At 46.8% G+C, this 20,020-nt stretch overlaps 1 protein-coding gene across 1 annotated transcript in view; it reads right to left on the reverse strand.

The window, feature by feature from the left end:
• Positions 1 to 3,762, reverse strand: part of Uspl1 (ubiquitin specific peptidase like 1) — a 31,280-nt gene extending 27,518 nt beyond the window's left edge. The window contains exons 1-2 of the mRNA XM_051162848.1: positions 3,562 to 3,762; positions 18 to 183 (exon numbers count right to left, since the gene is read on the reverse strand). Coding sequence (XP_051018805.1) covers positions 18 to 116 — 99 coding nt within the window. The 5' untranslated portion in view covers positions 117 to 183; positions 3,562 to 3,762. The remainder of the gene's footprint in view (positions 1 to 17; positions 184 to 3,561) is intronic.
• Positions 3,763 to 20,020: the final 16,258 nt, after the last annotated feature.

Here is a 20,020-nt window from a genome sequence, read left to right on the forward strand (position 1 = left end):
AGAATAAGTTCACTAACTTTTCCCAAGCACCCCCGCACGGGAAGTGAAGATGTCCCTATATCAGTCCCTGGTCCAACCAGTGGCAAACCATTTCCAATCTTCAGAGAATCCATCATTCCGAGTCATTGGCTAATTTATGTCACTTGGAACATGTCAATAGCACTAAGGATTTTTCAATGAACCCTGGAAAAAAAAAGTCAACAGACAATTAAATAAAAATCCAACTTACTCTAAAAAGAGAGCTCCGCTATCTTATAAGACAAGAGACATTAAGTATATTGGTGAGCTACATGGCCTTGGATGAACATATTCTAAAACTGTAGTCTTGAAATACCTGAATGTATTAAGATATTCACAAATACATGAAGAGAGTGATCACAAGACGCATTTTCGTAACACAGAAAATTAAGCAAAGCTTTTCATACAGGTGGCTACTGGATAAAGCAAGCTATCCAACTAAGTTTGGTTCACAGTTTGAAATGACCATGTCAGAAAGTTCCTAAACCCTCGAGACCCATGTTCTATCACTTTTTTTTTGTCTAGACAGGGATTCTCTGTGTAGCCCTGGCTGTCCTGGATTCACTTTGTAGACCAGGCTGCCCTTGAACTCAGTGATCTGTCTGCCTTTGCCTCCTGAGTGCTGAGATTACAGGCATATGTGCACCGCCACCATACCCTGAGAATAACACATTTTATATGCCCTCCTTTCTGTTTTCAACCACTAAGTTCTTCACCAGTAGAAATATGTTTCTGCTTATTCGAAGACAGGGTCTCACTAACCAGGCCTGGCTGGCCAGGAACTCGCTGCATATGGCTGCATATGTAGAGACCTCTAACCTTGGCCTCTGCTTCTCTGTGCTTCCCAAGTGTTGGAATTAAAGGCATGCAACCACAACCAGCAGAATACATTTAAAAACCACCAGAAAAAGATTACATTCTTTGTAATCTGTGCTGATCTGTATCAGAACAAAAATACAAGTACTTCTATAGGACAATCCACCGTAGCGAGCACACCTGGAGGGTAGTTCCATAGAGCAGACCCCAGGCAAAGACTCAGGAGAGTGAAAACCTGAGACACTGCTCAACACAAGAAGAAAAAAATGCTTTAAAAAAAAAAAAAAAAAAAGGTTAAATATAGACTTAAAATACAACAAACCCACATTTTTTAAAAAATTTATTTCTATTTTATGTGCATTGGTGTTTTGCCTGCATGTATGTCTGTGGGTGTCAGATCTTGGCATTACAGGCAATTGTGAGGTGCTGGGAACTGAACCAGGGTCCACTGGAAATGTAGTCAGTGCTCTCAACTGCTGAGCCATCTCTTCAGCCCCCCAAAACCAGATCTTAAAAGACCTTTGGGCAAAGGGAAGTTATCATTTAGCAAGGAAGCTGAAACTTCAAGCATAAATCTTTCCAAAACCCGAGGATCCATAATTCTAGGTCAACCATCTTCTGGCTCACAGATTCATTTTGAAAAACTAGTTATGAACAGAGTGTTTGTGGCGCACACCTGTAATCCTAGTACTTGGGAGGCAGAGGCAGGCGGATCTCTGTGAGTTCAAGGCCAGCCTGGTCTACACAGCAAGTCCAGGACAGCCAGACCTTGCTATGTAGAGAGACCCTGTGTAACAACAACAAAAGCAAAGGAAGCCAAGCTGACCAGATGCTGACACCTACGTTACAGCTCTCCTCTAGTGCTGACTCTGCATTCATTCTCAGAAGAGAAACCTGCAGGCCTCTCAACACATTGTTAATGACCCTTTTTATCTGCCTGAGGATCTAGGAAACTGGAAAGGTTATTTCTCAATATGGAAGGAAAAATGAGAATCCTTCAAATCTGCTCTCTTTATCCTATCACCCACTATTTCAATAGGAAAACAAGGCATGGTATGCACCTTTAAGCCTTTAAATCCAGTCCATGGATCTCTGTGAGTTCCAAGCCAGCCTATTCTACACAGTGAATTCCAAGCCAGGAAGACTACATAGTGAGACCTTGTCTAAGGAAAGAAGGAAGAAGGGAGACCCAGCAAGATAATAGAAACACCAAACAATATTAAGACCCCTCCCAAAGAATATCCATGTTAAAAATACCAGAAGTAGGCTCTCCAGGTCTTTCAAGCACTCTGCCTTATAGACACAATCCTAGGGTGGTTCTTCAGTCTCAATTTGTCCCATAAAAACTACTATCTTTTCCCCCCAAAGGTAACCTGCTCCTTTCTGTACAGTACCTAAAATTTGGCATCTAGAGGCTTCAAAACACAAAGTAGAAAGTTTGTGTCGTGTACTCGAACATCTCTCATGTTTGCTTAATAAGCATCATCTAAACTTGTGGACCATGCTTTACAAATGTTCCGAACCAGTCTCTCTTTCCATTCATATCACTGTCAAAACGACAGTCCGGCGTCAACCCACCTATTTAATCCAATCGAATTATAAGAAAGTCCAGCCAGAGGCGGGCGTGGTGGTGCACGCCTTTAATCCCAGCACTCAGGAGGCAGAGGCGGGCGGATCGCTGTGAGTTCGAGGCCAGCCTGGTCTACAAAGTGAGTCCAGAACAGCCAAGGCTAACACAGGGAGATCCTGTCTCGAAAAACCAAAAAAAAAAAAAAAGAAAGTCCAGCCGGGGCTGGAGAGATGGCTCAGAGGTAAAGAGCACTGGCTGCTCTTCCAAAGGTCCTGAGTTCAATTCCCAGCACCCACATGGTGGCTCACAACCATGTACCCTGAGATCTGATACCTTCCTCTGGCATGCAGGCAGAACACTGTGTAATAAATAAATAAGTAAATCTTAAAAAAAAAAAAAAGAAAGTCCACCCAAACAGCTTAATATTACCTAAGGATTATGACTTGAGCTTATTACAAGGTGAGACCAACCAAGTTTTTCCAGTCTTCGCCCCCAGCACTTTTCCTCTTACACTCCCGACCCCTTTGCAATGTCGCTAAGTCACCGACATCCTAGAGACCCTAAAGGGAGTTTTCATCCCAGAAAGGATCCTCTTGGCAGGCAGTCACAAGAGGGACGTGATTAATTCAATTTAATTCACTGCATGTGTACTGTGTGGAATACTGTGGAAACTTCTGAGGTTCTCAAAAGAAGGGTCTCGGAACCGTCGGCGCTTTATTCCCGGGCTCTGCATACGAGCTGTCAAAGTCAAGGCCAACAGACTTAGACTCCAGGCAAGGGGACTGTTGCTTTGCAGAGCCCAGTTCGGCTTGGTAACCCAACCCAGCTTCCCGAAATTTGAGATGGACAACGGCACGCGAGGTGAGCTTCAAAAGCCAACCGAGGAAGCCCAGCAAGAGGCGCGGCGTCCCGTTACCCTGCCCACCTCCACGCTCTTGGTGGGGCGGGCACACACTCTGGTTTCTGTTCAGCGTTTACCTCTTTTGAACGCAAACGGAGCCCGAAGTCCCACCCAGCCTGCACCCTCACGCTCCACTCTTTCCCACCCGAACCTTGCGCCCAGCCCATCATCCTTTCAGCGTGCTACCTCGGGCTCCAGCCGTCTCAATTTCTACTTCCCACGGAATTTGCTCGCTCGCTCGCTCTCTTTCTCTTACCGGCCCGAAGAACACCCCTTCTTCATATAGAATCGGCCCGAACTCCTCCTGTTCCACCTTGAGCTCCAAACCATCCACCAGTAACGTTCAACCCACGTTCCCCTGGACGGCTCCTCCCTCCCAGCGGCTCCGCTAAGGAAAGCAACTTCCGCTTGGGGAGTCCTCCGCCAAAGAGGTCCCCTCCCAACACCTTCCTGCAGAGCGCCTCGCTCAAAAGCACGCGGGCCGGGCGGGAGGGAAGGGGAAGACCAGAACACTTCCGGGGCGGGCCTCCGCAGAGGCGTGGTTTGGGCGCCCTTCCGGCGCAGGCGCAGTCGGAACTGCGGCGCCAGCAGGGGCGGGGTTCATGGCTGCAGAGCGTGCTGAGTGTGAGTGGGGGGGTGGAGGCGAGGGAGGGGACGGTTCTGGAAGCTACTGGAAAGCGCTGGAGCGACAGAGGTGACGCCAGAGACTGGAGGGCGGAGCGTGATTAAAATTAGTGCGCAGCCTTCCGCGGAGGGATTGCGCGGCCGGGGAAGGAGTGGCGCGCAAGCCCGGTGACCCGGGTGTGGGCCTCACCGCCGGCCATCATGGCGACCGGCGTGACCCGGACCCGTCCTCACGCCCCGCACCCATAGTTCGCTCTCTCGTGTTCACAAATGATCACCACACACGGAGCCGCCCCTCCCTTCCCTACCCCCCTCCTTGGAGGCCTGGGGCTTTCCCTTCCCTCTCTGATCTGCTCACGGTAAGGGGAGATTCGAAAGGCTAGCCCAGGGCCGTTGGTTAGTTAGCCTTGACCCGGGATGGCACCCAGCAGCCGCCCTGCGCATCTCAGCAGCCCTCCTTCCAGAGAGAGAGAGGGGGAGATCTCGAGTTGCTAAGTTGTAAGAACAACTCCCCCCCACCCCCCCCCCCACCCCCGTCCCCCCGGAAAGGTCATGTGGTGTGAGGGACATCGTGACTGGAGGCGTTCTCAAGGACGATCCTATTTCTTGGAGTCCTCTGGGTCGATTGTTTCCGTGGCCCGGGACAACAGATAGAAGTTTCTGGACCTTTTTCTTACTGGGATCATGACTGGCGTTTTGGACTGCGGTTCTGTGGGATTCCCTTGGTCTTAAAAACGACTGTGTGCTGGCAGAATGCTGCTAAGATATTAGTAGCGTGCTAGGAAGGAAACAAGTCCGCCGAGGGAAGGACTGATTCAATAAAAGAATTTCAGTTTGTGGTACTTGGGACTGCAGATCCCTGAGTGGGCCAACAGGCACTTGGTGGGGTTTTTTCTACCCCCTGAAGAGAGAAATAGACTGGTTAGGTTTCCCTTCTTGTTGTCGTTTTGTGTTTGCACTCCTTCATGTGCTGCTGTGTTTGTTGTCGTAAGGTCGAACTAGTTAAAAATTATTCTTGTGTGGATTTAATTTTGAAGTATTTCGTCCTGGAGTAGTGTCCAAAATTAATAGGATTTTTTTGTTGTTGTTGTTCAAAATGCTATTTCCATTTTTAGAATGGAATACACTTTTCCCTCTCCCTCAATACAACACTTGCTGAATATCAATTCATAAATTCAAGGATCTAATTGGTCCAGTTAAAATGTAACCAGACTTTTGAGATAATTATTATTAAAATAAAAATTGATTATTACAGACACACACACACCCAACACAGGGTTTCTCTGTTTCAGCCCTGGCTACCTTGGAACTCTTTCTGTGGACCAGGCTGGCCTCGAACTCACAAAGTTCCTCTGTATCTGCCTACCAAGTGCTGAGGTTAAAGGCGTGCACCACCACTGCCCAATGATTATTGCAGTCTTTAATGAAACGTTTACTTAAAAAATGCTTGGAGCCGGGCGTGGTGGTGCACGCCTTTAATCCCAGCACTCGGGAGGCAGAGGCAGGCGGATCAGAGGTTCATGGCCCCCAGCTGAGACCATACTATGCATTTCCCGTTCCTTACTGTGTGTTCAGGGTCGTGTTTAGATATGCTGGTCCCACACAGCATAGTCACCTCCAGTAGATGAGAGCCCAGAGTTTGTCTGTTTCCACCTAGAAACTCACATTCAATAAAAGGAGGCCTTGGTTTAGTTAATAATTAAACTGCAGTAGGAATTCAGTGCCCTGCGAGTCATTTCGTGAGCGCTTATACTCTTCTACGTTTGTTCCTTAAGTGAAAACAAACCTTTAGCCCCAACCTGGGATATAAATGCCACCTCTAAGCCAGTTATGGTGGGATCACAACACTCAGGTGAAGGCCGGCAGCTGGGCCCCGGGTTGGAGGACAGCTTGGGCTATATAACAAATGAGTCCACAGCAGATTTGAGACCTTGTCTTAAAATCAAACCAACGACCTTAGCTGCCATGGTTGCTTGTTCTAGTCTCATTAATTACGTTCTAGACAGGAGAAATGACTCCATCAGTAAATCACCTGCCTCACAGTAGTGAGGGCCTGAACTGGATCCCCAGCACCTGTGTAAAAAGCCTGGCCTAGCTGTGTGCACCTGTTATCCCAGGCTGGGAGGGTGCAGACGTGTGGATACCGGGGTTCACCAGCCAGTCAGCCTTCCTGAATCTGTGAGCCTCAGAATCAGAGAGAAAGGAAGATACCTAGCATTGACCTCTGTCCTACACCTGCTTACTCATGGCACGCGCTCCACCAGCACCAGGCCACCTGACGTTCCAGTAGCACCCATGAGTACAGTCTGTATGTAATGCCATTTCTAAATCTTATGTTCAGAAAGCTGGGAAACCAAAAGCTCCTTGGTCCTAAAAACTGGTACAAACCAATGAGATAAGTAAGCTGTGTCCTCTGTGTTTTATTCAAACAACATTAATAGGTTTGGCTGCTGTGTGCGCCCCTTGTCCTCTAGCATGTGGGGTTTTCTATAATGGCTTGTGCACTCTATAACTTTCTTCTCTTCATTTTGTTAGCGCTAGGCAATGAGCTCAGGGCCTCACACCGGTCCTTCACCATATTCCCAGTCATCTTTTTTTTTTTTTTTTTTTTTTTTTTTAATTTGAGACAGTTTCACAAAGTTACCCTGGCTGGCCTTGAACTCACCCTGTAGCCCAGGTCGACCTTAAAGCTGTGGCCCTCACATCTCAGTCTCCCTGGTAGCTGCTACTGTTGACCTTCTGTACTACTACCCCCCACTGTAATGTTTAAAATTCCCAACTCTCAGATTTTAATTAAAGAATTATGAGCCTGTACTTATATTTGGTAAGTCTTCTTGTGCAAGGCATTTGTTTAGAAAATTAATTGGGGGCATTATTCGTTGTCAGTTAAACACAGGGAGCATGCTGCCCATTTGCAGTTATGGGGATGCACAGAGCTGCTGCCAGTGTAGCCATAGAGTGAGCCAGGCAATACATCATTTCTCCCAAGGTGGTGTCTATATTCTTAAAGCCTTAGGTAGACCCTGTACCTCATAATGCACCCACACTTACCCACTTCTCCTTTCCCAAATGAGCAGGTAAGAGTCATGGAGTGGACCCTGGAGGATCTGACATCTAATTCTGTCTCCTTTGCTGTATACGTGTGTTTAATTTCAGTGCCCTGAGAACATCTATACAGTGAGTGACAAGTTCAGTCCATGGGACCCACGTGGTGAAGTCGACAACTAACTCTCAGAAGTTGTCCTCTGACCTCCATAATGTGCTGTTGCATGTACACACACTCACACATACTCACAAAGTAGATAAGTTAAAATGGAATAAAGTCTTAAGGCAGTATACAATAAATTATATCATATGTTCCTTACCTCCCATATGCATGAATCTGTGCCCTTACAGCAGCACAGCTGGCTCCTGTCTGCCTTGGAGTCTGCATCCCTGGGCCAGGTCATGTAGTTGGGTAGTCATGCTAGCATCCTACTCTAAACAAAATAGATTGCTCACATCACCCCAGTGGCCTCTTCCTCGGAAACTAGAAGAAGAAAGAGGGTGGCCTGTGTTTAGGGACCTCGATGCAAGCAGACAATTTACATCTCTGTGAACATTACAGCCATGCTGCACAGCAAGACTGACAGCCAGGTGTGTGCGGTGGAGACAGATCAGCAGCCAACTTCAAGGGCACGCTCACCAAATGCTACTTAAACTTAATGCTTCTTTTAGCAGTTGTGCTCCACATGTGGAGTTGGATTTAGAATACAACTTCCTTGTATTGCCACTTTACTGTTTTTATTATTTTTAGTTATGTGGGGGCAGGTGTTGTAGAGGAACATGGCTGTTCTGGCAAGAGATCACATCCAAAGACCCAGGTGTGTGATCCTACTGGAATGCAAATACGCCTTTAATCCAGGAGACAGAGGCAAACAGATCTGAGTTCAAGGCCAGCCTGGTATAGAGCAAGTACCAGGTAAAGAGAGGCTTAGATTCAGACATGGTGGTACACGCCTTTAATCCCAAACAATGAAGGTAAAGTTAGTTTGTAGAAGGAAGCACTCATATTTGAAAGCGAGATCTAGTCGAGTGGCAGAAAAGGTGACAAATCAGAGAAGATTTGACAGAATAGGATACGTCCAACTCTCAGAAGAAGAGAGAGGAAAGGCAGTTTTACCAGGACAGTAATAGAGAGACGGATTGCTGGGAGAGAACTCAGGTGAAGACCGAATGAGCCAGAAATGAAAAGAGTCCAGATGAGTAGAGCAAATTGCTGAGTTATTTTCAAGCCAAGCAGAGCATTCCAGACCAAGAGAGAAGCCAGATTAAATCAGTCAGCTGGGAGAAGAGTCAGAACAGCTGAGTTGACCCAGCCAGCCCAGAGCTCAGAAAGACCAAGTAAGGGTGAGCTCATTAAGCAGTAAGTCTCAGAGCCTGAAAACATCTAGGCCGAGGCTAGATTGTACAGAAGCTAGAAGCTTCCAGGACGAGGCCTAGGTTAGCAGAAGGAGGCAGTGAGCCTCCCGGACAATGGACCAGGAGAATAAGAGTTACTTTTACAGGTGGTGCCTGAAAGTGCACCCCTGAGGTTTTGTGTTCCCCAGAGCTGCAGTTACAGGAGGTTGTAAGGCAGCTCATGCAGGTCCTGGGCCAGAGCAGTACATGCTCTTAACCGCTGAGCCACCTCTCCTGGGTGCCTTTAAGACAGAAAACTAAGCCCGGAAGGAAACGGTTTACTTAAGTTGGCATATTAAACTATCAGACCTGAGGCGGCACCCTCTGCTTTCCACCCTATAGGTATTTAGTGAAAGTCATCCTGCAGCATGCTGATAAGCGAGTAAGAGTTCTCCACACTACACAATTAAACCTGTATAGAGAAACACTTTTGGAATTGGGACATAGTTGTCACTTCAAGATGACTTTATCAGTCAGAAGCACTGACTGAGTTTAGGGCTACTTAGAAGTAGGTAGTCTTATGCCTTCATTTGGGTAGCCAGGAAATTGCCAAGAAAAATTAAGTAAAAGTAAATGAACAAATAAAAGTGAAACATCCCATAAAATCAATTTGACTATTGTAACTAGGTTGGTAATACACAACAAGTAGCAGAGCATAGTCAGTCTATGAGTGGGTTCTAAGTCGCCATAATTCAAGGCTCAAAATTATTTAATAAATGAATTAAGACAATGGGAATAGAAGGAATTGTCTTCTCTTTCTCTCTCTCTCTCTCTCTCTCTTTTTTTTTTTTTTTTTTTTTTTTTTTTTTTTTTTTTTTGGTTTTTTGAGACAGGGTTTCTCTGTGTAGCCTTGGCCATCCTGGACTCACTTTGTAGACCAGGCTGGCCTCGAACTCACAGCGATCCGCCTGCCTCTGCCTCCCAAGTGCTGGGATTAAAGGCGTGCGCCACCAAGTAGTTTTAAGTCATTGGTAATCTTCACTGTGTGCTGTATCACAAATCAAGATCTGGACTGTGGGGGCTGGAAAGGTGACTAAAAAAAAGATCAAGTTTTGGGTTGACGAGATGGCTCAGTGGTTAAGAGCACTGTCTGCTCTTCTGGAGGTCCTGAGTTCAATTTGCAGCAACCACGTGGTGGCTCACAACCATCTATAATGTGATCGGATGCCCTCTTCTGGTCTGTAGGCCTACATTAAGACAAAACATTGCATACATACATAATAATAAATCTTTAAAAAAAAAAAATCAAGTTTCAAATCTGGCCTCTTTCCAGTGGTGTGCTCCAATTTCTCTACTCCTGCTCTGCCACTTCTGTTTTTGTAAGCAACGTCAACTCCTGCTCTTAGAATGAGAGACAGTCAGGGAGGCATAGGCTGAGATCCACAGCCCTCAGTTCACCTGGGCCACTTACTCCAAACCAAATATTTAACTTCTTCATGGCTCAATTTCATCTAGAAAATGAAAATACCTGCTAATCCCAGCTCTGCCATTTAACGAGTTTTGTGACCTCGGGACATTTATTTCACATCTCTGAGCCCAAATTTCCCATATAGAAATCAAATTATCTTAAGTAAAGTAATATGCAAAATAGCATCTGGCGGGCAGTGAGCCCCCCGGGGCCATGGCAGTCCTTCCTCGGCCTCCACATCCTGACTGTTCCAGGGCTGCCGCTGAACATTTTCCTGCTGGGTCTGCGCAGTCTCCTACCCAGCAGGTAGGTACGCTTGCCCAGGTACTTGAACGGGTCCTCAAATAACTATCCTCAAATAACTGTGTCAGCTTTCTATTTGGGAACTTGTTAAAATTGTAAATGCATGGCCCTCTCCTGAGCCCAGGGTTCGGGTAGGGTCTGAGCATGTGTGTATTTTCTCCTCACATTTTCTAATGCTAATGGCCATGATTTCCTACTGTTAATAAACATGCTCTTCCGGTCTGTTGTGTGATTTTCATTGTCTAGACCTTCCCCCTCCCGGTGTTTGGAGACACACCCCAGAGGTACTATAAATTCCATGGGGCCTGAAATACTCAGTGAGAGGCTGCTAAGACGTCCCTCTCTTCTTCCTCTTCATACATTTGGATGCAATTACCTTATATACCATGAAACGTAAGTTGACCCACCCCCAAAAAACGTTGTTTGGAAAATGTGGCTGCACTTCGCAGCAGCAATGAGCTGATTGACACCACACTTCAGAAACAGGCAGATTTCAGGCATTCTCAAGAGAGCTCCAGGAACATGGCGTATCCCCTACAGTTAGAGGGTACAGAGCAGCCCTCAGCAAATGACTTCCTTCAGCCCTCGAGATCCAGGGAAACAGAACCATGAGCTAGCTTCTGAACGCCTCCTCCCAGACGTAGCGAGAACGTTCCGGTCAGCATGGATGTTAGCATGTGCAGTAGAACAGGCACTTCTGCCCTGGGCTGTTGGTATGTGCACAGTGGGTGCCACACTCTAGTACATGCATAGATGAGGCTAGCTCGTGACTTACCACAGACATTTCTTAGCATCCTGTCTGCTCGGTGTTGTGAAGTAGTCATTCGTGTTCACACATAGTTATCCTAAGCTACACAGCACTCCTCACTGTGCCTGGCAATGTGTTCACATCAGCATGCTAAGATTTTTTAAATATCTACATTAAAAGTTAGAAAGTTGGGGCTGGAGAAATGGCTCAATAGTTAAGAGCACTGGCCCATCTTGCAGAGAACCTGCGTTCAATTCCCAGCACCTACATGGTGGCTCACAACCATTTGTAACTGCAGTTCCAAGGGACTGACACCCTTTTTAGGCCTCTGCGGGTACTACATGCGAATTATGCACAAACATACATGCAGACAAAACACCCATAGCCATAAAATAACATTTATTTTTTAAATTATACCAGTTAAATGAAGCATGTTATAGTATTATGATCTCCCAAAAAGACTAAAACAAAGACACTGATTAATTTACACAGTTTCCCGTAGTTAATCCTCTGGGAGTGGTTTAGCCCGATGGTTCTGGTTTGGTCTCCTATGGGTCTAGACATCAGAAGGCTACTTTTGTGTCCTCCTAATGTGGCACCTGAATCCCCTCTAGAGAACAAGTGATCTGAGAGACAGGCAGAAACCACAGCCCCTTTGAAGCCTTGCCGCAGAAGTGGCACCCCATCCTTCGCTGGGTTCTGTAGATTACTAGAGTGTGGAAGGGAACCTTGAAAAGGATATGAGTACCAGGAGGCAGGCCTCACTGTGGGCTGGCAGCCACAGTTATACTGTAGGTTTTGTACTTGACAGAGCAAGTAATTCAGTACTGCTTAGTATCTCGTTATAAGCGTATTAAAATATTAATGGCAGTCCTGAAATAATTGCTCTTTATATATTACATAGAGTAATCTAGCTGAGGTGTAAATCATCTGCTGCTCTCTACAGGACATCTCCTTCCTGCCTGTGTAGCTGAGTGGCTAAATCCATAGCATCCATACAATCAGGGTCTACTCAGTTGCATGGTCTTCCAGACAAGCGTGAAAGTTCAGGTGTTCTGTAAACAGGCTTCTTATAGGGGGAGGAAAGCTACAATATTTATTTTAGTACAAATTAGTGACTCTGGTCTCCCTCAGAGGTTCCCATGTCCTGAATTATTCAAGTAAGGAACTTGTGTTGTGGCTTTTGCTTTGTTTTCTCAGTAGTGATGAGGATGAAGCGGGCAAATGTAGCTGCCTCATGGAGGTCTTTACCTAATTCACGTCATCCTCAGGCCCGAAGGAGTGGGAGGCAGTCACTAAGGGTGGGTGGCTTGGTTAAACTCCAAATGCCAGGTCATTAAAGAAGTCCAAGTAAATGACACAAAGCAATTAAGAATGTAACTTACTTTGATACAGCACTAAGTAATTTTTGGTTTTTTGAGGCAGAGTTTCTCTGTGTAGCCTTGGCTGCCCTGGACTCGCTTTGTAGACCAGGCTGGCCTCGAACTCACAGAGATCCACCTGCCTCTGCCTCCCGAGTGCTGGGATTAAAGGCGTGCGCCACCACCGCCCGGCAGCACTAAATAATTTTAAAGTCTGTAATCTAGTAAAATAATAATGTGAGAGCAAACTTGAACTGTTCATTTACCCTCCATTTGTGCAGCCCAAGAGCAAGTGACAGTGGAAAAGTGTTCTTGTGACCTTCAGCATTAGCGGTCCCGTTGGCGTCTTCAGTGTCTTTTAGAGGCTGAGTGCAGGCCTGTACTCCAGCACTCTGAAGACTGCAGTAGGAGAGTCACTAGACCATGGCGTGGCCTAGAGGACAGCACCATGAGCAAGCAGCACCAGAAACTCAGATACTTAATGCAGTCATGTCTGCATCTGCATGCAGTGCAGTGCACGGACTGTCACAGCCCAGGCTCAGCCCACTTGGCTATGCTACTTTCCAGTCACATAGGCAGTTATGACAGCCTGCTCACCCTCAAGGATTAGGAGGGACCAGTTCGCTAATCAAGAGGGAAATGTTGGGAAGTTCATTTTACTTCCTAAGTGTGATTTGTTGTGATTAATCAATAAAGTGCTGCCTGGTTTCCTGCTGATTGGCTTTAGGACTCCGTCTCTTATGCTAATGAGAGGTGAAGGCACATAGGTGGTGAATAAGGAGCACAGAAACCCTGGTATGTTCTCTCTGCGGTCTTTTGGGTACTGGATAGTGGGTAAGTTTAAAAAACAAAATAAAACAAATAAGAAAAAAAAAACCCCAAGAAGGTTTTTCTGAAAACCAAAGGGCGACATGATGCAGAAAAGTTGGGCAGTTGTAACTGGAATATCCTGCTGAAAACAGCACGTCTGTGCACTGCTTTCAAACCCTCTCTTCCCAGCGCGGAATAAGCTCAGTTGTGTGACAAAGGATTGGTCAGATTCCATCCTATAAGAAAGATCTCAGCAAGTATTTAAGAGACCAAAGAGAGAAAAACAACAGGCAAATGAACTGTGAGGACTTGAATGATTACACCCTAGTTTGCAAAACATACTAGGAAGCTGGGCGCTGGTGGTGCACGCCTTTTATCCCAGAACTCGGGAGGCAGAGGCCAGCCTGATCCACAGGACCATAGAGAAACCCAGTCTCAAAACCAAACCCTTCCTCCTCCCGCCCCCTCACCCCCTGCCAAAAAAAAAAAGGCAAAACATGTTTGGAAAACTTGAATGTGCCCGTTACAGAATAAAACACATAATACAGTCTTGCTCTGTATAAAGGCACTAATGGTGGTTATGCGTATGTAACAGTGGACTACATTTAGGATGTCCAAAGTGTGCTTAGAAGGAAATTTACCTTCAAATAGTATATACGTTCACCTAAGTACATACAGGCACAGCAAATGTGACATGGCATCAAGCACTGGACTTAATGTTATGCTGTTCTTTGAGCTTTTCTGAATGATTGGATATATTAAAATTTTTACTAGAAAGGGCTTCAAGAAAATACGCCACTGCTTGAGGTCACTGAGGCTCCCTTCAGCTCTCAAGTGGTTTGGGTCCAGTTCGGTTAGGCCATTGTCACTGCCTCTTCACCAGGACAGGCATATCCAGTCGGCCTCCCTGCTGCTGGGTCTGGCCGTGATCTCCCTTGATGCCTGAGCAGCATTAGTGTGGCTGGCGGTTCTCTCACGTGCTCCCTGCTCTTCCCTGGCCTCTCCTTTCTGTCTTTGCTGCCCCCTCCCCCGAAACATTAGCACGCCTTGGGACTGCGGGGGGCTCCAAACTTCCATGAGGAATCTCATGCTGTCCTAAAGCTTTAAATATATATATTTGGCCTGGTCATAGTGGTACAAGCCATTAGTCCCAGCACTTGGGAGGTGGAGCCAGGCAGATTTTTGAGTTCAAGGCCAGCCTGGTCTACAGAATGAGGTTTAGAACAGCCAGGGTCACACAGAGAAGCCCTGTCTTAAAAACCAAAGAACAAAATACTGTTGATAATAAAGATACAGACGCTGAGACTCAGGTTCCCATTGCCTCGTCCATCTACCTACCCGATCGTCTCAGATGACGTTTCAAAAGTAATGTGTGTAAAACAGTGTCCTGTCCCATGAGCCCCACTCCTCAGGCAGAGTGCTGTTTCCTGAACCCTTTACTACAATGGACTTTAGTCTCTTAATTGCTCAAGCGGAAAAACCTCCGCTCAACTTTGACCCCTCTGTCACCCTGACTTCTCACATGACATTCCCTCAGCAAATGTGCTCAGGTCTTTAAAACTATATCACAGTCAGGCGGTGGCAGCGCACGCCTTTAATCCCAGTACTCTGGAAAGCAGAGGCAGGCGGATCTCTGTGAGTTCGAGGCCAGCTTGGTCTACAGAATGAGTCCAGGACAGCAAAGGCTACACAGAGAAACCCTGTCTCAAAAACAAACAACAAACAATAACACAAACACACACACACACACACACACACACACACGCATGCAGCATATAGATAGACACACACACACACACCACACGCACGCACGCACGCACGCGCACACACGCACACGCAATTTGACAGCATCTTTTCTTGTATAAATCCCTTTCCACCAGGTGGACACTGTCCCGCCCCGAGCTTTGCTTTTCTCCCTTTTTTCATCTTTCACCACTTCTCAGGTTGAACGGTTCTGCTGAATGATCCGGCGAGGACAGTCGTGGTAATACAGGTAGTTTCTAAGTGACTACAATGAGTCCTAGCCTAGTCTAGATAGCCTGGCCTGAGACTATCTAGAAAGGCTTGGTACCCATTGCCAAGGTTCTGTAGGACTCTCCCAGAGGAAAGCAAGCCTGGATACAGCTGGTCTGAAGGTGCAAAGGAGAAGACGGTATTAGCGAGTAAAGCAAAAACAAGAGAGCTGTAGATTCGCTTTGGAGCTGACACTCGGGTCCTTCCAGGAGCAGAGTCTCCCGTCCTGCCGCTCTGAGAGGACGGGCTTATAGACAGCAGGTCCAGACGGGTCTGAGACTCCATCAAGCAAGCAGAAATGAGAGAGTGCTGCCTGCCAGCACTGAAAGGGACGCCTGAGGCTGCATCTGCTAATCGGGTACACGAGACAAAGCCCTATGGAAAATGTAAGAAGATGGCAGCCCGCAGGTGTGTCTCTCTAAGGCAAGAAGTCCTGAGCGGGCTGGAGATGTGGTTCAGCAGTTTGGAACACTGCTTGCTCTTGAATGGGATCTGGGCTCATTTCCCAGCCCCTCCAGGGTGTCTTACAACCACCTGTGACTCCAGTTCCAGAGGGTCCAACACCCTTTCCTGGCAGCTGTGGGACTAGGCTCTTGTTTGGTATCTGTGCATAGGTGTAGGCCAACACTCATACATAAAAGACAAACTGTAAGAAGAGAGAGCACCTGAAAGGAAGTCACTCGGTCACCCTGACTTCAGGACTCCCTTAGGCTGGTCTGTGTTTTATGCTAAGTAGTCTTCCTTAGGAACTACTAAATTGTTGATTATACCAGACACTTGAGCAGGGTGTGGTGGCCCACACCTTTAATCCCAGCGCTCAGGAAGCAGACACAGGCGGATCTCTTGTGAGTTCGAGGCCAGCCTGGTTTACAAAGTGACTCCAGGACAGCCAAGGCTACATGGAGATAAAAAGAAAAAAACAAAAACCCCAAACACTTGAAGCTGCTGGACATGGCTACTCAGTTATGTCTTAAAGCTGTTTTAGTTTTTGTGCTATAGAAAAAATAGTTTTCATAATTAGAGGTCCTTGGAGGGGGAAAAAAGCGTATAAAGTGTTAGGAAGTGTTTTCCCTCATTCTTTGCTCTTAATTTGGGGTTGTGTGTGAATGGGCTTTTAGCTAACTGTGGTAGACATCTGTAGTGCAACAAACACCCCCAAAATTCTGTGGCTGAAACCATGCTTTGTCACAGCCCTGTGGGAGGAGACTGAGACTGGCACGTTGTTCTCACAGCCTGTTCATGAGACTCATCTCAGTCAGCTCGGGCCTGGAGCCAGAGTGAAGTGTATGGGGCTGTGTGAAGCTGCAGGGTGTCAGCAGGCTCCCCCCTCCCCCTGCCTCTCCTCCCTGCTCCCTCTGCCTCTCCTCCCTCCTCCCCCTGCCTCGCCTCCTCCCCCTCCTCCCCCTCCCCCTGCCTCGCTCCCTCCCCCTGCCTTTCCTCTTCCCTTCCCCTGCCTCTCCTCCCTGCTCCCTCTGCCTCTCCTCCCCCCTCCCCCCTGCCTCGCCCCCCTCCCTCTGCCTCTCCTCCCCCCTCCCCCTGCCTTGCCCCCTCCCTCTGCCTCTCCTCCCCCCTTCCTCTGCCTCTCCTCCCCCCTCCCCCTGCCTCGCCCCCCTCCCTCTGCCTCTCCTCCCCCCTCCCTCTGCCTCTCCTCCCCCCTCCCCCTGCCTTGCCCCCTCCCTCTGCCTCTCCTCCCCCCTTCCTCTGCCTCTCCTCCCCCCTCCCCCTGCCTCTCCCCCCTCCCTGCCTCTCCCCTCTCCCCCTGCCTCTCCCCCTTCCCCTGCCTCCTCCCTCATCTCTTCATTTATGCTCTCCTGGCTTGGGTTGGGGTTGAGTCTTGTTGTTTGTGGTGCTTGGAACTGAACTTAAGGCCTCACGCACTGGGCAAATATTCTACCTCTGAGCCAAATTCGTAGCCCCTTCCAGGGTTTAAAAACATGGCAGCAGGAATGAAAGTTCCAAGATCGCAAAGGTCAAAGCTCCAAGGCCTTGCCGTCTTGTCTGAGACACATCAGTTCTGCTGTGTTCTACTGCACGGTGGTGGCTGTGGGCTTACTCGGTTAAACCTCACCCTGATAGTGTACAAGGGAGACCTGCTGGGCTTGCAGCCTCACCTTAGAACTTTCTGTCTCAACCGGGCACGCCTTTAATCCCAGTACTTGGGAGGCAAAGGCGGAGGAGATCATTGTGAGTTCAAAACCAGCCTGGTCTACAAAATCCAGGACAGTCATGGCTACACAGAGAAACCCTGTCTTGAAAAAACAAACAAACAAACAAAAACAGAACTTTTCCGTCTCCGACCATGGCCTTTCTTCTCTGTACTTAACTTGCTGTTTAGCTCACACTGCTTGGTAGCTGGTTTGAGTCTCTAGATGTTACCACCCTGGGAGAGGTGAAGGAGGCAGATGTCTGTTACAGAGATTCTCGGGCAGCACGAAGAGCAGGGGCTTCGGAGAGTCTTCTGCAGAGGCTAAAGGAAAACTGCGAAGGCTGCCAACTGGGAGACTGGCCTTTTTTTTTTAATATTTTATTTAATTTTAACTTTTTTTGTTTTTTGTTTTTGTTTTTTTCGAGACAGGGTTTCTCTGTGTAGCCTTGGCCATCCTGGACTCACTTTGTAGACCAGGCTAGCCTCGAACTCACAGCGATCCGCCTGCCTCTGCCTCCCGAGTGCTGGGATTAAAGGCGTGCGCCACCACGCCCGGCTAATTTTAACTTATGTGCATTGGTGTGAGGGTGTCAGATCTTGGCATTACAGACAGTTGTGAGCAGCCATGTGGGTACTGGGAATTGAACCCGGGTCCTTTGGAAGAGCAGGCAGTACTCTTAACCACTGAACCATCTCTCCAGTCGAAAAGTAAAGCCTAGATTGAACCAGCTTTTTTTGTTTGTTGGTTTTTTTGAGACAGGGTTTCTCTGTGTAGCCTTGGCTGTCCTGGACTCACTTTGTAGACCAGGCTGGCCTTGAACTCACAGCAATCTGCCTGCCTCTGCCTCCTGAGTACTGGGATTAAAGGCGTGAGCCACCATGCCTGGCCTTGAGACTGGCCTTTCTTTAGAAGTGTGCTCGGCTCTGTCCTTGGATTGAGATGCTGAGGTCCCTGTGACTTGGGTGTGGTAGGAGGTGTGCGTTCATATGTCCCTCCAGCTATAATGGCTTTTGTGCTTTTAAGGGACTCTGAAACCTGTGAATAGACTTCCTTTAACTGGGGTGTGTGTGGGCGTGTGAGCATGCGTGCACAGAGGCCACAAGATAACTTAGTTCTTTAGTTCTTTAGGCACCATCTGCAGAAAAAAACAGGACACTCAGAATTTTTAATGAACTTTCATTAAAAATAATTTTGAGTATTTGAAGTGTGTAAGTGAAACAAGATTTTATATGAGCCTGAGCAGACTTAAACTAGAATCAGGAAAAATTGGATACTTGCTTTGCTTTTGTTTTGGTTGGTTGGTTTTGTTTTTTGAGACAGGATTTCTCTGTGTAGCCCTGGCTGTCCTGGACTGGCTTTGTCAACCAGACTGGCCTTAAACTTACAGTGATCCGCCTGTCTCTGCCTCCTGAGTGCTGGAATCAAAGACATGTGCTACCTCACCCAGCTTACTTCCTTATTTTTGTGTTTTACTTAGAAATCATTTAAAACTTACCAGTTTGAAAAAAACGTGCAGGAGAGAGGGGTACTGGAGAGATGGCTCAGCAGTAAAGAGCATTGGCTAAGGACCCGGGTTCAATCCCAGCACACACATGGCAGCTCACACCTGCTTGTAATTCCACTCCCAGGGCTTCTGACACTTTGCACAGACATCCATGCAAAGCATGCATACAGGCAAAACGCAATGAGCATAAATAAAATTTTAAAAATAAAGAAATACATGCAAAGAACACCTGTATACCTTCTACCTAGATCCCCATGTCACTCAAATCCTGTGCTAACTGCCTTATGACCTAAGCTTGTGAGTGCATTGCTTGTTCCTTCACTGCATGCATGTGTGTGTGTGTATATGCGATATATGTTCATGTTGCATAAATCCCTGCAATATATGTTCATATGTAAGACTTTCTCTAAGTCATTTTCATATAATTTCAATGTATTATATCTCTATACCTGTAAATTCTCCGATGTGTTATGTTTGGCAACTTCAGAATTTGATACCGACCTTCCTTCACTTTTTGTTATCCACCTTTGCCAGGAAACCACTAATGACCTTCATGCAATCTTCCTTCTTGTAGCACTGGCTCCTCTTTTTCCCCATGCTTCTCAGACTATGTCCACAGCCTCTATGGCATTGCTATTTTTAGAAAAACAAGGCCATACTCCCCGCCCCTTTCCATTGTGGCAGTTTCTTTCTTTCTTTAAATGTATTTATTTTTATTTTATGTACATTGGTATTTTGCCTGCATGTGTGAGGGGTCAGATCCCCTGGAACAGGAGGTAGAGACAGTGGTGAGCTGCTATGTGGTTACTGAGAATTGAACCTGTGTCCTCAGGAAGGGCAGACAGTGCTCTTAACCACTGAGCCATCTCTCCAGTCCGCTTCTTCCCCCTTTTAAATGGAATTTGGGTTTGTGTTCTTGCAATTTAGGTTAGAATTATATGGTCTAAAAAATTCTTCTAAAAGTTCTTAAAATATGAAAATAGTATCTTATCCAAAAGATCAATTTAAAGAAAATCTAGGTCAAAGTTGAAAGAACTGGTACAAGTTGAAATGGGAAAGAAAAATGTGCTATAGATCAACTTCCAAGAAAAATTTAGGTGCAGTGATTTTCAGTCTTTCCAGTTATTATAGATGTTTGATTCAGCACCTGATATTTTTTAAAAATGTCAGAAATTCTTGGTATTTAAGTGACCTTAACTGGTTTTCTCTGAGTCCATCATGACCTCTGTTTCCCAGAAGGCCATTGGTGCCTTCATGGGAAAGCAGTAGGAGATTTTCTTCCGAGCTCTGCTAAGCATGTTCAACAAACATTACCAAGTTCTTTTTATCTGCCAGACGCTGGGCTGGGTGCTGGCAA

Source organism: Acomys russatus, chromosome 19 (genome assembly GCF_903995435.1).
Source record: "Acomys russatus chromosome 19, mAcoRus1.1, whole genome shotgun sequence".
Classification (NCBI taxonomy): domain Eukaryota; kingdom Metazoa; phylum Chordata; class Mammalia; order Rodentia; family Muridae; genus Acomys; species Acomys russatus.